The 19,913-nt window shown below is 37.0% G+C and overlaps 1 protein-coding gene across 5 annotated transcripts in view; it reads left to right on the top strand.

Moving 5' to 3' along the window:
• The first annotated feature begins 647 nt into the window (after window positions 1-647).
• Window positions 648-19,913, top strand: part of LOC114247820 (synaptosomal-associated protein 25) — a 31,172-nt gene continuing 11,906 nt past the window's right edge. For 2 of the 5 annotated variants that reach the window (XR_016325421.1, XM_089738660.1), the window contains exons 1-6: window positions 651-968; window positions 10,675-10,765; window positions 11,969-12,010; window positions 16,133-16,181; window positions 17,058-17,175; window positions 18,373-18,501. Coding sequence is in view for 3 of the 5 variants with exons in the window: in XM_089738660.1 (XP_089594786.1) it covers window positions 10,676-10,765; window positions 11,969-12,010; window positions 16,133-16,181; window positions 17,058-17,175; window positions 18,373-18,501 (428 nt within the window). In the remaining 2 variants the exon portion in view is untranslated. Of the gene's footprint in view, window positions 969-10,674; window positions 10,766-11,968; window positions 12,011-14,291; window positions 14,341-15,214; window positions 15,264-16,132; window positions 16,182-17,057; window positions 17,176-18,372; window positions 18,502-19,913 lie in introns of all 5 variants that reach the window. The other 3 variants (XR_016325420.1, XM_028180874.2, XM_089738661.1) reach the window with 2 other exon arrangements.

Genomic DNA, 19,913 nt, shown 5'->3' with positions numbered 1-19,913 from the left:
CACCCATTTGCCTATTACTGCCGCGAAACAGTCATACGTTACAGTTTTTCGGAAAGGGTAGCAGTAGTGCCATAGATTATACACTTAATATACTAGAGAGTAGTGCATTACATTTCAAACTCATATCTCAAACAGAGTGGCGGCATTCACGTTGTGACTGATGCTTTTGATTTTTCGTAACCAGCTAACATCCGGGCGTTAGCTCGACTGTCAGTGCTTTATTGCTACTAGACGCTAGATGTCATACAATTTTTATTTTCATATCGGAAGGAAATATCGGAAAAATACTTTTATTTTTGTTGTATTCATTTATTTTTCTAATATCTACTCTTTACAATTAATCGAGTGTAAGGTGGTATTTTTTCTAAAGAGTAATTCACGAAAATTGAGAAATATTATTGCGGAACTTCCGAAAGACAAAAGCTATGACCTTTACTTTTTTCGTAATACACTTGAATTACTGAATCGTTAGCGGCATCTAGCGTTAGTAGTAGTAAACGATTCATTTATCATTTTAGTGTAATCTATGGAACCAACTTCCAACTTTTTAATGAAATCTGCAAAGACAAAATTAATGTTAAGTACCTACTACGGAAATATAGATGGCATTGGTGTTGCTGTGTTTATTTTACATTATTTTCCTTTAGCATTTTCCTCTAACTCTTATACCAAAACAAAGCTATTTTATCTGTCAAGTACAAATCAAAAGCTTAAAGCATTCATTTAAATATTAAATATAAAACAATTAATGTATGATACGCGCATGCTTGTTTGCATAGAAAGTTAATGCGCATAGTCAGGGCATTGCGCATTTCGTGGCTAACCTCATCGACCAGCGACGAGCCACAGAACTGTCAGTTCAGCCTTTTCTTACCGACCTACGTTGTGCTTATTTTGGTTCCTAGTGTGTGGCGTGTGCTAGTGTCTTCTGGCGTTAAATTTTCCTAGGTGCTTATAAAAACAACAAGGTAAGTTTATTGAAAGTTTTTTTCTGCCGGCTTTGATAATTTGTGCATCCAAATTAAAGTAAAAGTAAGTTAAAACTGACTGATGACGTTATTATAATCAGCAGAACATTTTTCGAGTAATTACTGTAAATTACATGTTAAAGCATATTGTTTTTTGTTGGCAAGTTCATTAATCTTAACAGTTTTGTTGGTGATGTCATGAGCGGAAATCTGACGCACTATACGAATTCTTAATTTCTTTGTTATCAGCTGTTAAATAAGTTATGTGGACACAAACAGTTTGTGTTGGATAATGATACTTATTAAATTAATACATGCCAATATTTATTCTATGGATAAATGTCATATATTTGTAATTTGAAAATAGAAAAGCCAGCTTCTCTAACACAAGAACTATATTGTACTCAAAATTAAAGAAATAGTGCAATGAAACAGTTTTTTTAGTAATATTCAAATAATAAATTCACGATAAGGAAATTTTATTACCATTGATTATTTTCTGATAAATCAACATATTGAAGGGAGCTCAGACATGTTTTAATGGAATTCCCCAATTTGTTAGAATCCGACTCACCTATTTATTTTTAAAGTCTAGTTTAAAATTCTTTAACATCATAAAATGGAACAAAGGACTATTGTTACATATTTAAATTTAAGTGTTACGAAATAAATTCTTGTGCATTAGCTTTCTTTTTTTGTTAAATAAATTGAATAAAATAAAAATAAAAATTGTACCAGTTTTATTTATTCTACAGTTCACTAAGGCTGCAGAGTATTAAAATATCAGACTACCAAATAGTAAGAAAAGCTTGAGATTTAAACAAAGGTGTCATTTAGTGTTACGACTATAAATTTATCATCAGGCTGCGGCAGTCCACTGCTAGACATAGGCCTTCCCCAAAGCTCGCTACTGAACCCAATCTTCGGTTCTAGGCATCCAGCCATTGCCACGATTATAATTGCAACTTTCTTTTTACTAAACATAATAATAATTATGTAAGTTTAAGACTATTATTTTTCAATAAAACCAAACTAAATATATTATAAATCTTTAATACTTATAAATTTTGTCAGTAAAATGATATACAAACTATGAAAAAATACAACAGTAATGACTTAAGGAATTTGAAATGTTTTCGATAATGACAAATTTTGATAATGATTTCCTTAATTCTTACCACATTTTTCATCAAATATTTTCCTACTATGTATCTACATTAAACTACATGTTTTAATATTTTATGAATATATCAGATATTACGGTGTGTACAGTAAGTATTAGATATAAAATATTGCTTTAAAATAAATATCATGGATTCCACAAGACCTATATTCTATTTGTTTATTTATGCATAGCAACCAAACCATGCACATCACTAGCACTAATATAATTAAATAATGATGAATGATATAATTAGCTTTTCGCATTCTGGTTCAAAGTGTGGAACAACCAGAACGTTATAAATTAAGACTTTTTTAATTGCTTATATGGGTGGTTCTCTTAAAAAGTTTAACGTTTTATTCCAAAATAACGTCCTTATTTCTTATACTGTCAAAGCGGGGTAGCGAAGGGCGTCAACAGTGCTCCGCCATTGCATTCTATTTTAGGTTACATATCTTAATATAGTTCTTCCCACAGGACGAACCAATTCCAACATCAGTCACTCTGAAACAATAGGTAATGAAAACTTGAAATAATATCATCAATTTGTAATCCTCGAAAATTTTATTTACCGCCGAATTTATTTAATGCGGTCCTCTGTATTAAAACTTACGTAGTGTATGTAAATCAGCTCGGGAAGTCCCTGTTATTACTGATGACTAAGAAATTAAAGCCTTGACTGTGATACACAAAAATGTGTCATCGAATGTTCGTCTTAAATACACTTTTTGATATGCTTTTGATGTCTGATCTGGAGCTTACCATAAGTGGTGGGCCTTCGAAGCCGTGACCATAGATATAACTTGAATACCGTTACCCACTTCGCGAACTGAGGTTGTATTCTATTCTATTGCGTCACGACTAGCCCACGACTTTCAAATCTGAAAACATATTATCACATACCCTTTCCTCTGACCTAAACATTCTTGAAACGTGAAGCTTCAGTATCATTAAATAAATATAAATATTTTACTAACAATCGCGCCACGATAACTGGTCCCGTACTATGTTCGTAAAGAACTTGTGTTACAGGTACCACATAACAGAAGTAAATGCAAGATTTTTATTATACACATACATTTAATATACATCCACAACCCTGGAAAATACATTTTATGTTTATCATACAAATATCTTCCTTTGGCGGGATTCGAACCCGCGACCCCCTTGTGTAGTGACCATGTCACTTACCACTGCACCAGACGGTTGTTTAACTCAATAAAAGCCATAAATTTAATACTTATCACGAATGCTTACTTAATACTCTTAACTTGAATTACTAAGATCAGATATTAAATTTTATAAGGACCCGGATACCACATATTGTGTATTGTGTAATCCAAAATAAATGTTAACATAAAACCGTGTTAAGCTAGAAGGTTGCTTGCTCCCAAATATCGGCGCCGGAAATACAAGCTAAACACGATAAACCTCCTCTTCCTTTGCGGAACAAATCGTTCATCAACAAGGCTTAGGGTGAAAGCAAATTAAGCCTCCTTAACCGTACTTATAAATCCACTTGTTCGTCTAATAATATAGAAGAAGAAAACTTAAGTATTGTGATTACTTCTCATACAATAATTTGTTTTTCATTAACAGGGTAAATAATTTTATATAATACTAGCCGTACTTGCCCGCTTTTCTGAGCATTTAAAATTAACATTATTATTTATTGTCATTATTATTAGGGAGTCCAACACTCATTTAAATATTAGCCTATCCATTAAGTACATGTATTTTCTACATGGATACCAAGTTTCAAGTCAATCGGATGCATGGTTCAGTAGTTATAACGGAACATCCGTAAAAACCACTGTAGATTTATATATTTTATATAATATTCCTTTTGAACTGATTCACGCAATTTTTTTCGTATTAAAAAATTAAGTAATGTTATTGATATTGAAGATACGTGAAAAGCGATTTAAAAATGTCGTAAATTTAAAAAAAGTACTAAATCAACAAATTAGAGTTAAAACGTATATTTTTACTTTAAATTATAGATGTAATGTAAAGTAATCTGAGAATACAGTTTAATAAGGCACGACAATAAACAGGTTGAAAGTTGCGATGAGAGTAATAAAGACAGTGCGGGGGTTGAAAGTGAGACGCGGGGTTGCGCGCGTCTATTGATTTTCCTCCGAGCGCGAACGTGCTATGTAGTACAGTTTTCATATTATACTAAGATTATAGACATTTGACCGCACATCGTTTCCGGACCGAAGTAATAAAATAAATTTTAATAAATTTGAAATAAAAATAGTGTAAGAAAAATATGATTTTATTGTAAAAAAAGCGTGGGGTGCATGTTATTAGTAGTTATAAATATTTTATGAACAGATACGAGTGAAGGGTTAGTTTGATAATATCCTGAAAAGCACCGCACGCTTTCTTATAATAAAATCATTTTTTTGTTACACTATTTTTAATTTCAATTTATTAAAATTTATTTTCTATTTTTTTAGTTAGATTTGCTATAAAAGCGTATTTTTTTTAGTTTTTTGTGGAATTTCGATTTTTCCATATTTTTTTTTAAATATTGAATTGTCACCGGTCCTTAATAAGTATGCCAAATTTCGAGTTAATCCGACGTTTTGAAGAGGGTCAAAATCATGTTCAAAGATTCCGTTACATACATACGTCTGAAGCTAATAAAAGCGTATTAAATTATATGGCCACTATCGAATTGTTGAAGCGCAAACATTCGCAATAATCATTTTTGCATACATTGTCTTTGATCATTAAACATATTTACTGAAGAAAACTAAGTAAATATATTATTGATGACTTCAATAGATTGTTGGTGCGATGTTTGAGGGAGGTGGCGCGGTTAACGACCGTGGAGACAGATCAGACAGATGGATGAGCTCAAATGACGGAGCTATCGCTCTTGGAGCTTTTCTCATAAATCATTTTGAAAGCATTCTATTAATAGCTTGCATGTCGCTGTATGGAGAATAAGACTTTTATCTTTATTCAAAGGTTGTTTTATGTCAACATCCAAAGTAAAAGAAGGCTGACTTTTATTAGTTTCTTTTGGCTAAGGGTTAAAAAATGGAAACAAAAAAAAACTACCGTGCGTATCGTGAAATTGTAGCGATGAATTCCTCCCGATCCATTAACGGTGCTTTTCGGCACCACAAGCACCAGTCACCGTCCTCGTCGAACCCGTCGGTTGCGACGAAGGGCTCGACGAGCGAATTAACCCACAGACACAGCCCACTGAGTTTCTCGCCGAATCTCCTCAGTGGGTCGCGTTTCCGATCCGGTGGTAGATTCTGCGAAGCACTGCTCTTGCTAGGGTCAGTGTTAGCAACCCTCCGGTTTGAGCCCCGTGAGCTCACCTACACACGTTAGGGTCAAGCTGAAATAGCCTCTCAAAGCTATCAGCATAGGTAGGAAAAAAAAGCGATGAATCAAGTATTTGTATTATGAGACTATTTAGGTTACGGAATAATAAAAATGATATTCGTTGAACAGCAGATGCATCCATAAAATTCTTGTGATAGCGTAAGCGTTTGGTTTTAGTGGTTGTACGTGCTTCGAGAGCGAGCTAGCTGTGTTATTTCGAACTATGTAGAAATAGTTCGTAAACTAAGTCATTACGATTTGAATTATGTATTTCGGTTTTCGCGAGTCTTAGACGTGATTAAACGAATTTTTTTATTGCCTTTGTAAGCAGACGAGCATACATACGGTCCAAGTGGTTACTGTGACACCAACAATTTCAGGGGCACAGCCAAGTCGTTACCTACCATTGAGTACTCTTCGCTAGCCCCCTTTGAAGAAGGACATGTCTCATACTTAACTCTGCTTTTATTTCCGACGTTTTGAATACATAACAGTTTTCGTGGTCACGGACTTATTTAGACTAGACTTAAGGCCTTGTTCGTCGATACTTTGATGTTGTGCTAAGTAACGCCAAATTTATAAAATAATATTTATTGACATTTACGTTTCTCTGCAAACATAAAGGATTAACAATAATTTAATCCAAAATGGACTTATTTTACTGCAATAAGAAAACAAAAAAAAACGAGAACAGTGCATATTTTAGAGCCAAAAATAATCTATTCCAAACAGCCGTTAGGTGTAGACGAATTATGAAAATGAGGTTTACTTCCAATAATTGGAAACTTTTCAACTTTATATCTACACTTACTATACATAATTGAATTAAATTTACAATTCTTCAATAAGACAGATTTCTCATACATAAATATAACAAGTACACAATAATACATTTAAACCAGCATTCAGCGCCAATTATTCCCCCCTGCTATCCTGATAGCTTTACGGATCATGTGGGGGCTTTGACCCTGAATTAACAGTCAGCAGTGCGGACTCCATGAGGGGCATTCAACTTCTCATGCTTAATATGTTTTATGGGATATCAATTTGTGCTGTGGGATGCCCTCTCAATGGACGGCAGCTCAACTTATAATGCTTACAAGGGGATGACACGCTCGTAGGACTTCGCCGAAAGTAAAAACAAAAGACTTCTTGCCACAGTAGAAATGGCACTATCAGTCCGTCTCATCTTAAGGTTAGCTTTTGAAGTGGCGCCCAACATTTTTTTTATTGCCCAATAGGCACACGAGCATACGGCCCACCTGATGATATGTGGTTATCGTCGCTCATGGACGTCCGCAATGCCAGGGACAGAGCCAAGCCGCTGCCTACCACTTAATACTCTCTACATATTTGAAGCTTTGCTTTTTCACGGTCGATATATGGTCCTTGTAAAAATAAACTACCACTATATTTGCAGTTGCGGTCAAAGCCAGATTTGAGGTGGTCCAATCAACAGAATAGCACCCTTTTAAGAATTTTCTCATATTTTTGCTTCGCAAATTGTTGTATAGTCTAAATTTTGTATTTAAATGTCATCTGATTTCATTCAGAGAGGACCAAAAACCCTGTTCATATCGATTCATTAAAAATCGGATCTGCATTTAAAATTCTCGTAGTTTCTTTTCTTTAATAAAATATCTGCGATCTCTGAGGTTTGTAATAATATACAATTTACTTACATCTGGCTATACGTGACATGTTTCCGAATTGGCATGTCATTTATCTGGAATGCCATAAATGGGTCAGATGAAGTGGTAACTATTTGGGAATTCTGCCAGTATATGAGTCTGACATTGCCAAAACTCTACTCATACTTAATGCCGCCAAGTTTCAACAATGACCTTTGCATAAATGAAAAGAACTTATTTCATGATTAAATAACTTTTATTTATAAAATTAAATCGGGTATCTTGTAAAAAAACGGTTTTGGTATAATTTTTAAGGTTTTTTTTGGAATTCAAAATTAGTTTATGGTGTAATTAAGTTGGTTTTTACTCCTATGGTACAGTCCAAAATAGTATTTAATTTTATTTTATCTTAATTGTTAAGCAATAGCAAACCAATAGGAACGAGGAACGTTGAAATTACCCCAAAAGTAATTGAATCCAAGTTTTGACTATTAGAAATTTGTTCCGAAAACTTCATCCCAACAAAACAAAATGAATAGGTATCGTAACAAATGTAGTTATACTTCATTTTACTGCATCTACCGACTGTACTCTAGTCTCAGACCTATTATTTAATATAGTTATTTCTATAAAAATGTTTCTTATTTTAAATTCCCTAATAGGATTTGAGTAATGCATCTGATAACATTGTACAAGGTGACACCCTCGCTTTGTTCGTGCTGGTTCAAGGTCGTACCACCCTGTGGGGTGGCGTTGCGTATTTACGAAATACGTCGGGTTCATAAAATCGAGCTAATATAAATAAATTATTTCATTTACATTGGTAATTTCAGAATTGAAATTCAATTTGTATATTCTGCTCATTTACATATTAGTGTAAGAAGATAGAAGTTTGAGTACTTGAGTAGATTTTTACGGGTGTTTAGTTTTAGTTTTTTCAATATCCAAACCAGGCTCTATACGATCTGCTCCAAGAGGATATTTGAGTTGTTCAGTTACATGGCCAGAAAGAGTGGTGACCGTCTTGAAATATTGATGGTAACTGGCAAGATTGCAGGCAAACTTATCTCGTGGCAGCAATCCAATGCGCTGGTCCTATCAAATCCGTACCACTCTGGATACCACAGTCTACAATGCGATACACACCACCGAGAAAAGAGGAAGATGGCGAAACATCATCCAGAAGAGGAGAACGGGAGGAGATGGTCACGACCCTCAGAGATGAGGAATGCGACTCAGGGAGGAGGAATTTTACGGCCTCGTGTCCAGTCTATTGCCTGATCCCATGTACATCGCAGCATTAATGTCCCGCCTATATTGAGGCATAAGATCGAAGCCTGAAGGTTTTCTATCCAAAAATATATTTTTTTCTTATTGCTTAGATGGTTGGACGAGCTCACAGCCCACCTGGTGTTAAGTGGTTACTGGAGCCCATAGACATCCACAACGTAAATGGGCCACCTACCTCGAGATATAAGTTCTAAGATCTCAGTATAGTTACAACGGCTACCCCACCCTTCGAACCGAAACGCATTACTGCTTCACGGTAGAAATAGGCGGGGCGATGGTACCTACCCGTGCGGACTTACAAGAGGTCCTACCACCAGTAGAATACTATAACCCTACTCTGCATGTAGGGACGCAAGACGCGTAAGTTTCTTTGCGGCAGGAATAGTAGAGACGGTGATCCTACCCATACGGCCTTGTAATGACTTAACCAAATGTTGATAAGTTTTACGATTGCTTTAAATAATCGATAGAAAACATAATAAACAGCAAACAAAAACATTGAAATAAATCGGAGCCAACACAATATAATATTTTTAAAAAACTTTTTTACTGGTGGTAAAAAAGTTTACTCTTGTGAGTCCGCGCGAGTTTCACCACCCTGCTTATTTCTGCCGTGAAGCAATAATGCGTTTGGGTTTGAAGGGGCAGCCGTTGTAACCGTACTGAGACCTTAGAACTTATATCTAAAGGTGGGTGGCGCGTTAACGTTGTAGATGTCTATGGGCTCCGGTAACCACTTAACACCAAGTGGGCTGTGAGCTCATCCAACCTTCTAAGCAATAAATAAATAAAAGTGCATTTTCAACAAAAAATCACAACAACATTATTATTATTCGAATATTTTATTATGTGAAAAAGTTTTTAATTATTGTCAGTGTTTCAAAGAAACAATATACATGTGAAACAAAAGAGAAAACTTTCCTTTGTCGAGCTTCGGAACTTTGTACAAAAATAATGCTTGGAGTAGACGGCGGACATTTTTATCATTGTTTCTACTGCGCTTTCATGAATTGTCTTATAAGATTCTAAATCATAATCAGTACATTTACATATTATGTAGATAACACTTCAGTACTTTTTATCCTCTGTCCACCGATGTTCTTTCTATTTAGTAACTACTTAACGAACTTAAGTTGTTAGATAAACAAAATAGAAAAAATATATAATAAAATTAATAATGCGAAAAGAATTTAACTTTAACGAGGATGATTATTTAATTCACGAGAACGCCCTTATAATTTAAGGGTCTCCTGAAAGCCGCATCAGGTAACCAAATTATCCTTTGTTAAAATAGGACAGACCTTTGAAATATTTAAACGAAAATTTACGGCTTTCATTACCTGAAGTAGCTCCTACTTCAGGTACTGTTTAATTAATAGAATTACAAGTCAACGAAAAGACGATTAGTCTTGATTCATAATTTAACTGGAATGAGATGGAATGAAATGTTGCTCTGTGTACACGTATTGAACGAAGTGACAACGCCAGACACCAAATTCCGAGGCAGCTAAATTACTGAATTAAAAAAAAAATGTGTCAAAATCACCTGTCTTGGTGAAACTGAAGGCCTTCGGGCCACCAGTAATCCTTTCTTCCTAAAAAATAATAATTACTGCATCAGATATACGCGGCATTACCCGAGTTATGTCGTTTACTATAATAAAAAAGCATCTCATGTCTTATTCCAAACAGTTAACTAATTATTTGTATATGAAATTTCATCCAAATCCGTAAAGGCACTTTTGCATGATTGAGTCAAAATGTCCAGTTGTGTGATCTTAATGTTGAGTATAACTGAAAAAGGATACAATAAATGAGAGTAATGTCAAGCCCGTTTGTATTATACGAAAGATATCTTAAAATAAAATTAGCTTGCTCAGAATTTGATTCAAGAGTTTATAAGAAACTAGCTTTTGCCCGCGACTCCGTCCGCCTGGAATAGTTTCTTTGGCAAAATGCAAAATTTTACCCCCCACTTCCTTTTCGTAGAAAGTGAAGATATTTTTGAATTATAGAATGTTAAGGAGCTTTTTAAACCCCTATTTTGAAACATTCTTTATTGATGCTCCGCTTGTATTGGTCTTACCGTGATGTTATGTATATATATAGGCCTATACCCTTCCTCAATAGATGGGCTATCCAATACTGAAAGAATTTTTCAAATCGGACCAGTAGTTCCTGAGGTTAGCGCGTGAAACAAACGAATTCTTCAGCTTTATAATATTAGTATAGATTTATTATTTTTTAATTGTGTTTTTAATTCAAATTTCAGGATGCCTGCAGCAGTACCTCCTGCCGAAAATGGCGGGCCTCGCAGCGAGCTCGAGCAGCTGCAAATGCGAGCCGGTCAGGTTACCGATGAGGTAAGCGCTTTCGTAACGCAATATGTAACCTTACCATGTGGCGATGACCGATGAGCGATTTCGCGTTTTGCCCGAAATACGATCCCGCTCAGCTTATCGCTGGATCTTTTCGTGGGTCGCGATTTCGATCCAATGGTAGATGGAAGCACTGACCTACCTAGGGCTAGTGTTAGCAAGTCCCTTGACTGAGCCCCGTGAGTTCTCTCTCCTAAACGTTCGGTGAAGCTAGGTTAAGCCCTCAAGGCTACTTGAAACACGAAACCTGAAAGCAATCACCAATTAATAATTATAATCAACACTGGAAACGTTCAAATTTAGGACAACTAATTCACGTGCCTACTAACTGATTCATAGTATGCTAAGTTTTTTTTTCATTTATTTTAATAATAATAATTACTGCAATACTAACATAACACAATCATATTTCGTGTAGCCATTAGAGTTTTTTTTATTTTTTATTGTTTAGATGGGTGGACGAGCTCACAGCCCACCTGGTGTTAAGTTGTTACTGGAACTCATAGACATTTACAACGTAAATGCGCCACCCGCCTTGAGATATAAGTTCTAAGGTCTCAAGTATAGTTACAACGGCTGCCCCACCCTTCAAACCGAAACGCATTACTGCTTCACGGCAGAAATAGGCAAAAAAACGTTTCAAAATCTCGGATTCAAATAAGTGTACAAAAATTGGCATATTTACCATTCATATTTACCAATAGAGATTACCATGTGGTTGGATATTAAGCCAACCCTTGCATCATCAAAACTTAAACTCTTGTGTCAGGGTTCGCAGTGGCATGCACATTGGCTGTTTAGGAGCATCTTCCTTCTTTTTTAAAGTCAAAAAAATATATCTAATAATTCTTAAAATAAATCTTATACATTTTACTGGTGGTAGGACCTCTTGTGAGTCCGCGTGGATGGGACCACCACCCTGCCTATCTATAACTGCCGTGAGCAGTAATGCGTTTCGGTTTGAAGGGTGAAGCAGCCGTTGTAACTATACTTGAGACCTTAAAACTTATATCTCAAGGTGTTTCGTTGTGGATGCCTATGGACTCCAGTAACCACTTAACATCAGGAGGGCTTTGAGCTTGTCCATCCATCTAAACAAAAAAAAAATTACAAATTCCTCGTCTCTTAAAACTCGCCTACTAGATTGTTTTTCTCTATGTATTAATTTTAGAATTTGATGAATTCCAGTCGTTGGAGTCCACAAGGCGTATGATGCAACTATGTGAGGAGGTAAGCTTCCAGTTTTATTAATACATATTAATAATAAATTACAAATAATAGACTTAAGATGATTTCCCATAAGATCATGATTAAGACGTCAGAAAAAATTTAAACTAAACTTAACTAGAATAATGGGAGATATTAATTCATACGAAGTTATGTCGAGAATACCTCCCAATTGTTTCAAATTCCATAATCAAATAAAGCTAATAAATAAATACTTACTTAATTATCTAAGATTCTTTATGAATATGATATAAAAACAATAACATTTTCTACTGTGATAATATTACCATTTGCATAGTTTTTATATCATTTTCGAATAATGTTTCAACTTGACCTTAAGTATCCCCTCCCCCCCTAGTTCAATGATTCGAAATGTTTTGAAGAGCAATCAGAAAATTCTTTTGTATAAATGAGCTGCGGTCTATAAATGTGTAGATGTGGTTAAGTTGAAGTTCATTTCCCCCGTAGTCTAATTAGTTATGTTGTGTTGTTATTTTGATTATATATGATTATTTGTGATCATCTGTGAGAGAGGTGTTCTCGATGCGAGGGAGTGAGGGGTATAGCGGAAGTGTCCTGGATAGCTCCAAGCTCGGTTTGGTCTCCGACGCCCGTCCCAACGACCCCCTAGGGCGCAGCCTCTGCTAATTCTGGCTGTTGTGTTTCGATGTGGCTATATATTTTTTATTTTGTTTTTTTTTTATTATCTTAACGTGTATGTATATCTATGGTAGTTCTCCGGCCGTTCGGTTGTTTTATTTTGTTTTAATTTTGTATCTACTGTGGGCTATGTGTAATAATATGTAATCGAATTATATGTTATTATGATGACCATGCATTGTTATCGGTGTTGCATGTTATGTGCCTTCTGTGAACTAAAATTGTTAGAGTTCATTAGTCCTATGTGTTGTTGGTAGTGAACTGTATATTTTTTTTTTGTTTTCGTTTTTATAAACATCTTTGTATAATCTCTGTCCGATTTTCCGTTTGGCGCTGACAGTTAATACAATAAATATTAAGACACGATCTCGGCTATTTCAAATATACATTTAACGAGCCTTGAATTCTGTGTTTTAAATTTAACCGTCAGCTCCTAAAAAGAGTCCGATCCATGCAACTAGGATCCAAAGCATGAAGCCCATTATAAACCATCAATAGTGACGAACCAAGCCCGAAATAGTTTCAGTACTTCTATAAATTAGTATACCTTTTTAGAATGAAATTGGACTGAAAAATGTACGCTTTCAATTACGAAAATAGTGAAAACCATTGTGCTTTTGGGGCTTGCTTTAAAAAATGAATCCCTTTTTATTAGTTATGTGATTCTAAAGCCTAAAAAGGCCAAAAGAACGAACTAGAGTTAACGAGCACACTAAATTCTTCTTTTCTGATTTTCTTTTACTCTTCTTAGATCGTCTTAAATGTTACATTAAGTTAATGTCTTGGACACCGACTGATTACCAAGTCGCGATCGTATGCATATCGTGTTCAGTATATGTTAATGTTGTCTGTCTATCCCGTTTTTTAGTTGAGTTTTTTTGTATCTGTTCTGTGTAGTGGCTGTTCTCTGTTGTGGACTGTATATCTATTATGTTGTATGATTTCATGCCTTCTTAAACATTCACAATACTATCAATATCTGGGCCTGTACTCACCCCGTACCTGCCACTGTACTCCAACAAAATATATCGAGTTACACCTTTTTACAAACTCTCTCACACTATACTAAACTATTTTCAATTAACCGATCTACGTGCGAATTTCATTTATTTGATTCGTCTATAATTTTAGGTTTTATTTAAACTTTTGGTTTTTTTTTTCGAAACATTTTTTCAATTGTATCACTACAACTACTACTTTCATTATACTCTGAACAACACAGTTCAATACAGAACAACAAGAAGACATTTTTGACTTACCGAACGTATTTCGAACTGGTTCGTATATTGAACGAACATCAAACATGATTTGTTGGTTTATTAAGGAAAATAACTACCATACTTTTTGGCGTGGGCAGGTACCGCCTGACAATGATTATTTTCGCATTAAAGTGTATTTAATGTTTGGATTCGGGTGCATATGATTCGGGTACGTTCAATTCCGAAGATGTCATCTTGTGTGTTCGAACTACAAAGATACAATGAAACAGTACAAAGTGTAATCACACAACAAGTCGACAAACATCTCTGGCCAGGTGTATAATGACAGGCCCGAGAGCCTCCACTAACTTCACTGTACCCCTCACAACTAACATGCTCTGTGACTTTCTGTTTCTGCGGCGTAGAGCAAGGAGGCCGGCATTCGTACTCTGGTCGCTCTAGACGACCAGGGAGGTGAGTGCAAAATTTGCCACACTACATTATTTACAGTTTTATCTATTTTAAATTTTCGCTAATCTTATTGAGCATCGTAGGGGTTTCAGCCGACTCGAAGATGGGCTCGTCGTTCTACAAGACCTAAAGGGGGTATCGCATCAATTAATATATTTTTAAAATGCGTCACTGTTACTGAAATGCAAAGGTGCGGGCATCCTCCAATTCAATATGAAACGCTTACATTAGATGACACACACTGAAACGACCACGGAAAACCCTCATCTTTGTATGATCGGTTCCTTACTTAGATTATACACCACTCTGCACAACTTACAACGGGCTCCATCTTGTTCGACGAGGGCAGGTCAATTGACAATATATACAGTACCGTTTATTCGGCGGGATCGATACCTTTACATTTCGCATTCAGATGTTCGTACTAAACTCTAAATTTACAAATTTACTCGACCACATAAAACGATATTCTAACGAGCAAAGTAAATTCGAAACGCTTCTCCTCAACGCACGACTCTTGACATCACACAAAAAAATCATGATTCATATGAAACTGAGCACAGAAAACTATGATCTGGTTTTACTTGCAAGCTTGAATGCATGCATGTCGTTGTCAAGTAGAGTGTAAGCGTCGAGCGGCGCGGACGGCGTTATGCTAGAGGCAGCAGCCGCCCGCGCCTCTCGTGCTCACGTCGCGCACGCACGCCGCCACGCCACGCCACGCCCGTAGCGTCACGCGTCACGCCCGCCGCTGCTCGTCGCACCGCTCCGCGCGCGTCTCGTGCGTGCCGTACCAACCGGCGCACCGCACCCACCCCCGCACAACCCCGATACTCTCTCCTACGATATATTATTTTGATTTGTATTTTATGTATAGAGCGAGGACGCCGGGGGGCAAGCGCTTCATATGTTGAGTCACCAGGGCGGTAAGAGTTAAACTGACACGTGGGTAGTCGAACCGTGAGAACGTCTGTGTTTGAATGTGCAGTAAAATTAATTGATCTCTTTATTTTTCTTTGACGTTTCTCTTGAATATCGACTTATCTAAATCGATGTTGCGTGTATATGTATATCTATGTTTCGATGGGGATGACTTTGAAATTATAGTGTAAATAGATGAGCGCGATGGCCGTTCGTTGCTAATTGTCGCAAAAGACTGTATTCTATCTTTTGCTAAAGATTTAATTTGAATGAGCTGCGCAACTGTTTAGTTCTTCCGTTGATGTGTATTGATCGGAACGCTTTTTATAGGTTATTTTATTTATCCTTCCGAATCTACTGTTGTACTCTTCTGGTATACTGCGGTAAAATGTATGCGCGTTTACCTATTGTCTGATCGACGTATAGAGTAATGGTATAACGCCTTCATTTCCATGGCTATCAGCGTACTATTAATGTTAGTTTGTAGGAATATATCTATTAGTTCGATGCGATCTGTGTCTGTGTGCGAGGTCGGCGGTGCCGCTCGCTCCTCGCCTCACTACATTATTAGTTTGTTCATTTTATATTCTTCAACTGAGTTGATACTTTGCTATTTTCACGTTTCATTTAGGAATGGCTTTATGATAACGCTCATTTGCTAATTTTATTTTGTATTTTAGTTGGTAACGAAGAGGGCTGCGTGTTTAAGACGCGCCCGTCTGACTTTATTTTCTGTTTAGTTTGTTTGGTTCTGTTATGTATGAGTTGTCCCGGCGCGTCGCGGGCGCTCGGCGAGTCCGCCGCGCGCACGAGGCCGCCTTCGACTCACCGCATACGTTTGGCGAGCTATAGTGACATCATTGTTGTGTTGTAGAGTCACGAGGTGGGCATGAAAACCCTGGTCATGCTGGATGAACAGGGCGGTAAGCATCCAGTAGTACCTACTATTTTGCATCACTCGATTTAGTACAGCTTTTGTCTGAAACGCCAGTTCGTTAACGAAAGTGAATGATGACGATAACACGTTAATAACCACCGATTGATAATGTTCTTAACAGTTTAATGGATAAAATAAAGGTAAATTTGTTTGTCATGATTAAATAAAGCTAGATATAAAACTGACTCGTAAGATCTCGGCTCCCAAGTATTGTTCGTTGCGAACCGGGACAATGAGATTAACCGATAAGTTAAATGTATTTTATTTAGTTTTCTCACGCATTTAGCTATGCACGATAAATTCAATCTTGCTGTCGACTGCATGATATTTAGAAAATTTTGTTGTAATTTTTTTATATCTTTCTAAATGTTAGTTAATACAATTAAGCTGATAATGTTACTACTCACTTAGTCTTAGCACATACATCATTTTCAGACAGAGGTCAATTGAATTCGTAGTTCCTCCGAGTCAAGTGTAAGACATACCGATACAATAAACACAGTTTTGCAATATTAAAATGTTTGTCGCTTTCATATTAGGGCTGTGAAATAGTATCGCTTAATGTGAAACGTTTTAATGAGTTTGCATGGAAGGTAAATAGTGTGTAATTTATTATACGACATACAAACCACATAAATATGTCTTACACTTTGTCGGTTTATTGTCGAGAGCGTTGAGAATTTACAATTAAATGTGATGATAATTAAACAAAGGAATAGTCATTTTTTTCAAAAATCGATACAAGATCGTTAAAGGTCGCGTTAAAAATAATAAATTTGTTAGGTGCTTGAATACACATCATGCCGAGTTGGGTTTTTGAGGGATAGTCTTAAAGCGACGCTTCGTGTGTCTGTTTGAACAGAACAATTGGACAGAATCGAGGAGGGCATGGACCAGATCAACGCGGACATGCGGGAGGCCGAGAAGAATCTGTCCGGGATGGAGAAATGTTGCGGGATCTGCGTGCTGCCTTGCAACAAGTCAGTGTCGTTTACTTATTAGACTAGAGTGGGATGTGATAGTTGTACACTAAGGCCTCGTTCGCACGGGAGTTTTTTTTAGCGCGCGTTAAAAAGGCGTTTAAATAGAACAGATGCATTTCCTAGTTTAAGTTCATACGTCAGCGCTTTTAAAACGCGACGCTTTTTTATCGCGCAGTGTTGCATTTTGAGCGCTAAGCGTTGGGCGTAACAGATTACGTCACATCGAGAACGTTATAAAAGCGCCAACGACGAGTTTTAACGCAACGTTTTTAAAACGCCCGTGCGAATGAGGGCTAATATACAATAAACCCAAATGCAAACATCAAATACAATAGTATAATAAAATCTTTAAACAACCGACGGGCAGACAAGTATTATCGAAGTATAGAAATTAACCGCGGTGTAATTATCGATTGAAAAAAGACCATATCGAGGGTTGAAAGCGGGTTCTCTTAATACGCGACATTTATCTTTGCAATCAAAGGTCCGATTTAGGTGTGTGCGATGTCTTTAATTGAACTTCAATTAAGCTTGCTTCATTTAAATAGCTGAAGAAGTTTTTTTGTTATGATATTTTTTCCCAAATTTAAACTTTAAATGGCTTTGCTGTAACGTTGCAAAAAGTCGCTTAAACCAAATGGCTTTTCAACCCTCGATATATATCTTAAGAATGTAATAATAATATTACTTTACGCATAAAAAATGAATAAACAATTACACATACTTATCAGGTTTTACATAAATACCTTATTTACGTACTTAATAATTTCAAGTCAACTTTATTATTCCTTTGTGATTTTCATTATTAAAGTCGCCGTGGCCTAAACGATAATACGTCCGGTCTATTCGTACCGAGCGATGCGACTGTGCCAGTGTTCAAATCCCGCAGGCAGGTACTAATTTTTCTAAGGAAAAACGTACTTAATTACACGCGTTTACGAACGACTTTCGTATATCGTAATATTGCTGATGTATTGTAAGCGCGCAAAATTGGAATGGTAGGACAACCATAATATAACTGAGCCTTTAACCTCACTTTTCAAAATGGGTAGCGGCATACGCATTGTAAAACTTATAGGATCCAGTGACCCTATTCACGACCAGTGCTAGATGAGCCGTGAGCTTGAACCAATAAATAACAAAGTTCGTGTCGCAAAACGATTGACGCTAAAAACGAAATTTGTGATCTGTCAGGGGAGCATCGTTCAAAGAGGACGACGGCACATGGAAGGGCAACGATGACGGTAAGGTGGTCAACAATCAGCCGCAGCGAGTGATGGATGAACGCAATGGGATCGGCCCGCAGGCTGGATACATCGGGAGGTACGACCCTATTGAGGACTATAGTGCGCGCGGAACTAGTTGGCCGCGCCTTAGGTGGCGACAGGGGTGAGGGGGCGGGTTGCCTACTGCTCGTAACGCACATGAGTTTAGACTGAGAGAGAGAGAGAGAGAGAAAGTATTCTTTATTGTACACCAAAAAACAAATAAACAGTGCGATACATTAAATATAAAAAAGTACAATTGGCGGTCTTACCGCTAAGAGCGATTACTTCCAGACATCCATCAGGTAGACAAGAGTCATTCGGAAACGAATTACGCGCTGTAAATGATGATTAAATAAATAAAAATGAATACATAAATGAAATGATAAAAAAAAAAAATTGAACTTTTAGAAGTTTATATTGTACCTATCTAATTATATTGTAATTAATAGTAAAATAAACCAAAAACAAATTAAGCTTAAGAAATTATTCTGACGTATTTTAATGATATAAGAAATCATTTAATGAATATATTATACATATACTTACATTACATATATTATAATTACATATATTATACATATACCCGTTAAAGACGCAAGTTTGCGCGTTCACTGCGAAGAAGGACCCCTTTGTCATGGCGCCGCAATTCCAAGGAGTATCCCTGCAACCTTCCGAGAGTATTGGGATACTTGGGGTCGACATTTCGAGCGATGTCCAGTTTCGGAGTCATCTGGAAGGCAAAGCCAAGTTGGCGTCCAAAATGCTAGGAGTCCTCAACAGAGCGAAGCGGTACTTCACGCCTGGACAAAGGCTTTTGCTTTATAAAGCACAAGTCCGGCCTCGCGTGGAGTACCGCTCCCATCTCTGGGCCGGGGCTCCCAAATACCAGCTTCTTCCATTTGACTCCATACAGAGGAGGGCCGTTCGGATTGTCGATAATCCCATTCTCACGGATCGTTTGGAACCTCTGGGTCTGCAGAGGGACTTCGGTTCCTTCTGTATTTTGTACCGTATGTGCCATGGGGAGTGCTCTGAGGAATTGTTCGAGATGATACCGGCATCCCGTTTTTACCATCGCACCGCCCGCCACCGGAGTAGAGTTCATCCATACTACCTGGAGCCACTGCGGTCATCCACAGTGCGTTTCCAGAGGTCTTTTTTGCCACGTACCATCCGGCTATGGAATGAGCTCCCCTCCACGGTGTTTCCCGAGCGCTATGACATGTCCTTCTTCAAACGAGGCTTGTGGAGAGTATTAAACGGTAGGCAGCGGCTTGGCTCTGCCCCTGGCATTGCTGAGGTCCATGGGCGACGGTAACCACTCACCATCAGGTGGGCCGTATGCTCGTCTGGCTACAAGGGCAATAAAAAAAAAATACTTAGTATGAAATTACTCTGACATATCCTCCGAATTACTTGATTCTGAACTCTCTGAACTTGATTCAGAATCCTCCTGTAAGTTTATAA

The sequence above is a fragment of the Bombyx mandarina genome, chromosome 25 (assembly GCF_030267445.1).
Source record: "Bombyx mandarina strain Sakado chromosome 25, ASM3026744v2".
NCBI classification, from domain to species: Eukaryota; Metazoa; Arthropoda; class Insecta; order Lepidoptera; family Bombycidae; genus Bombyx; species Bombyx mandarina.
This window is presented reverse-complemented; position numbering and strand designations above follow the sequence as displayed.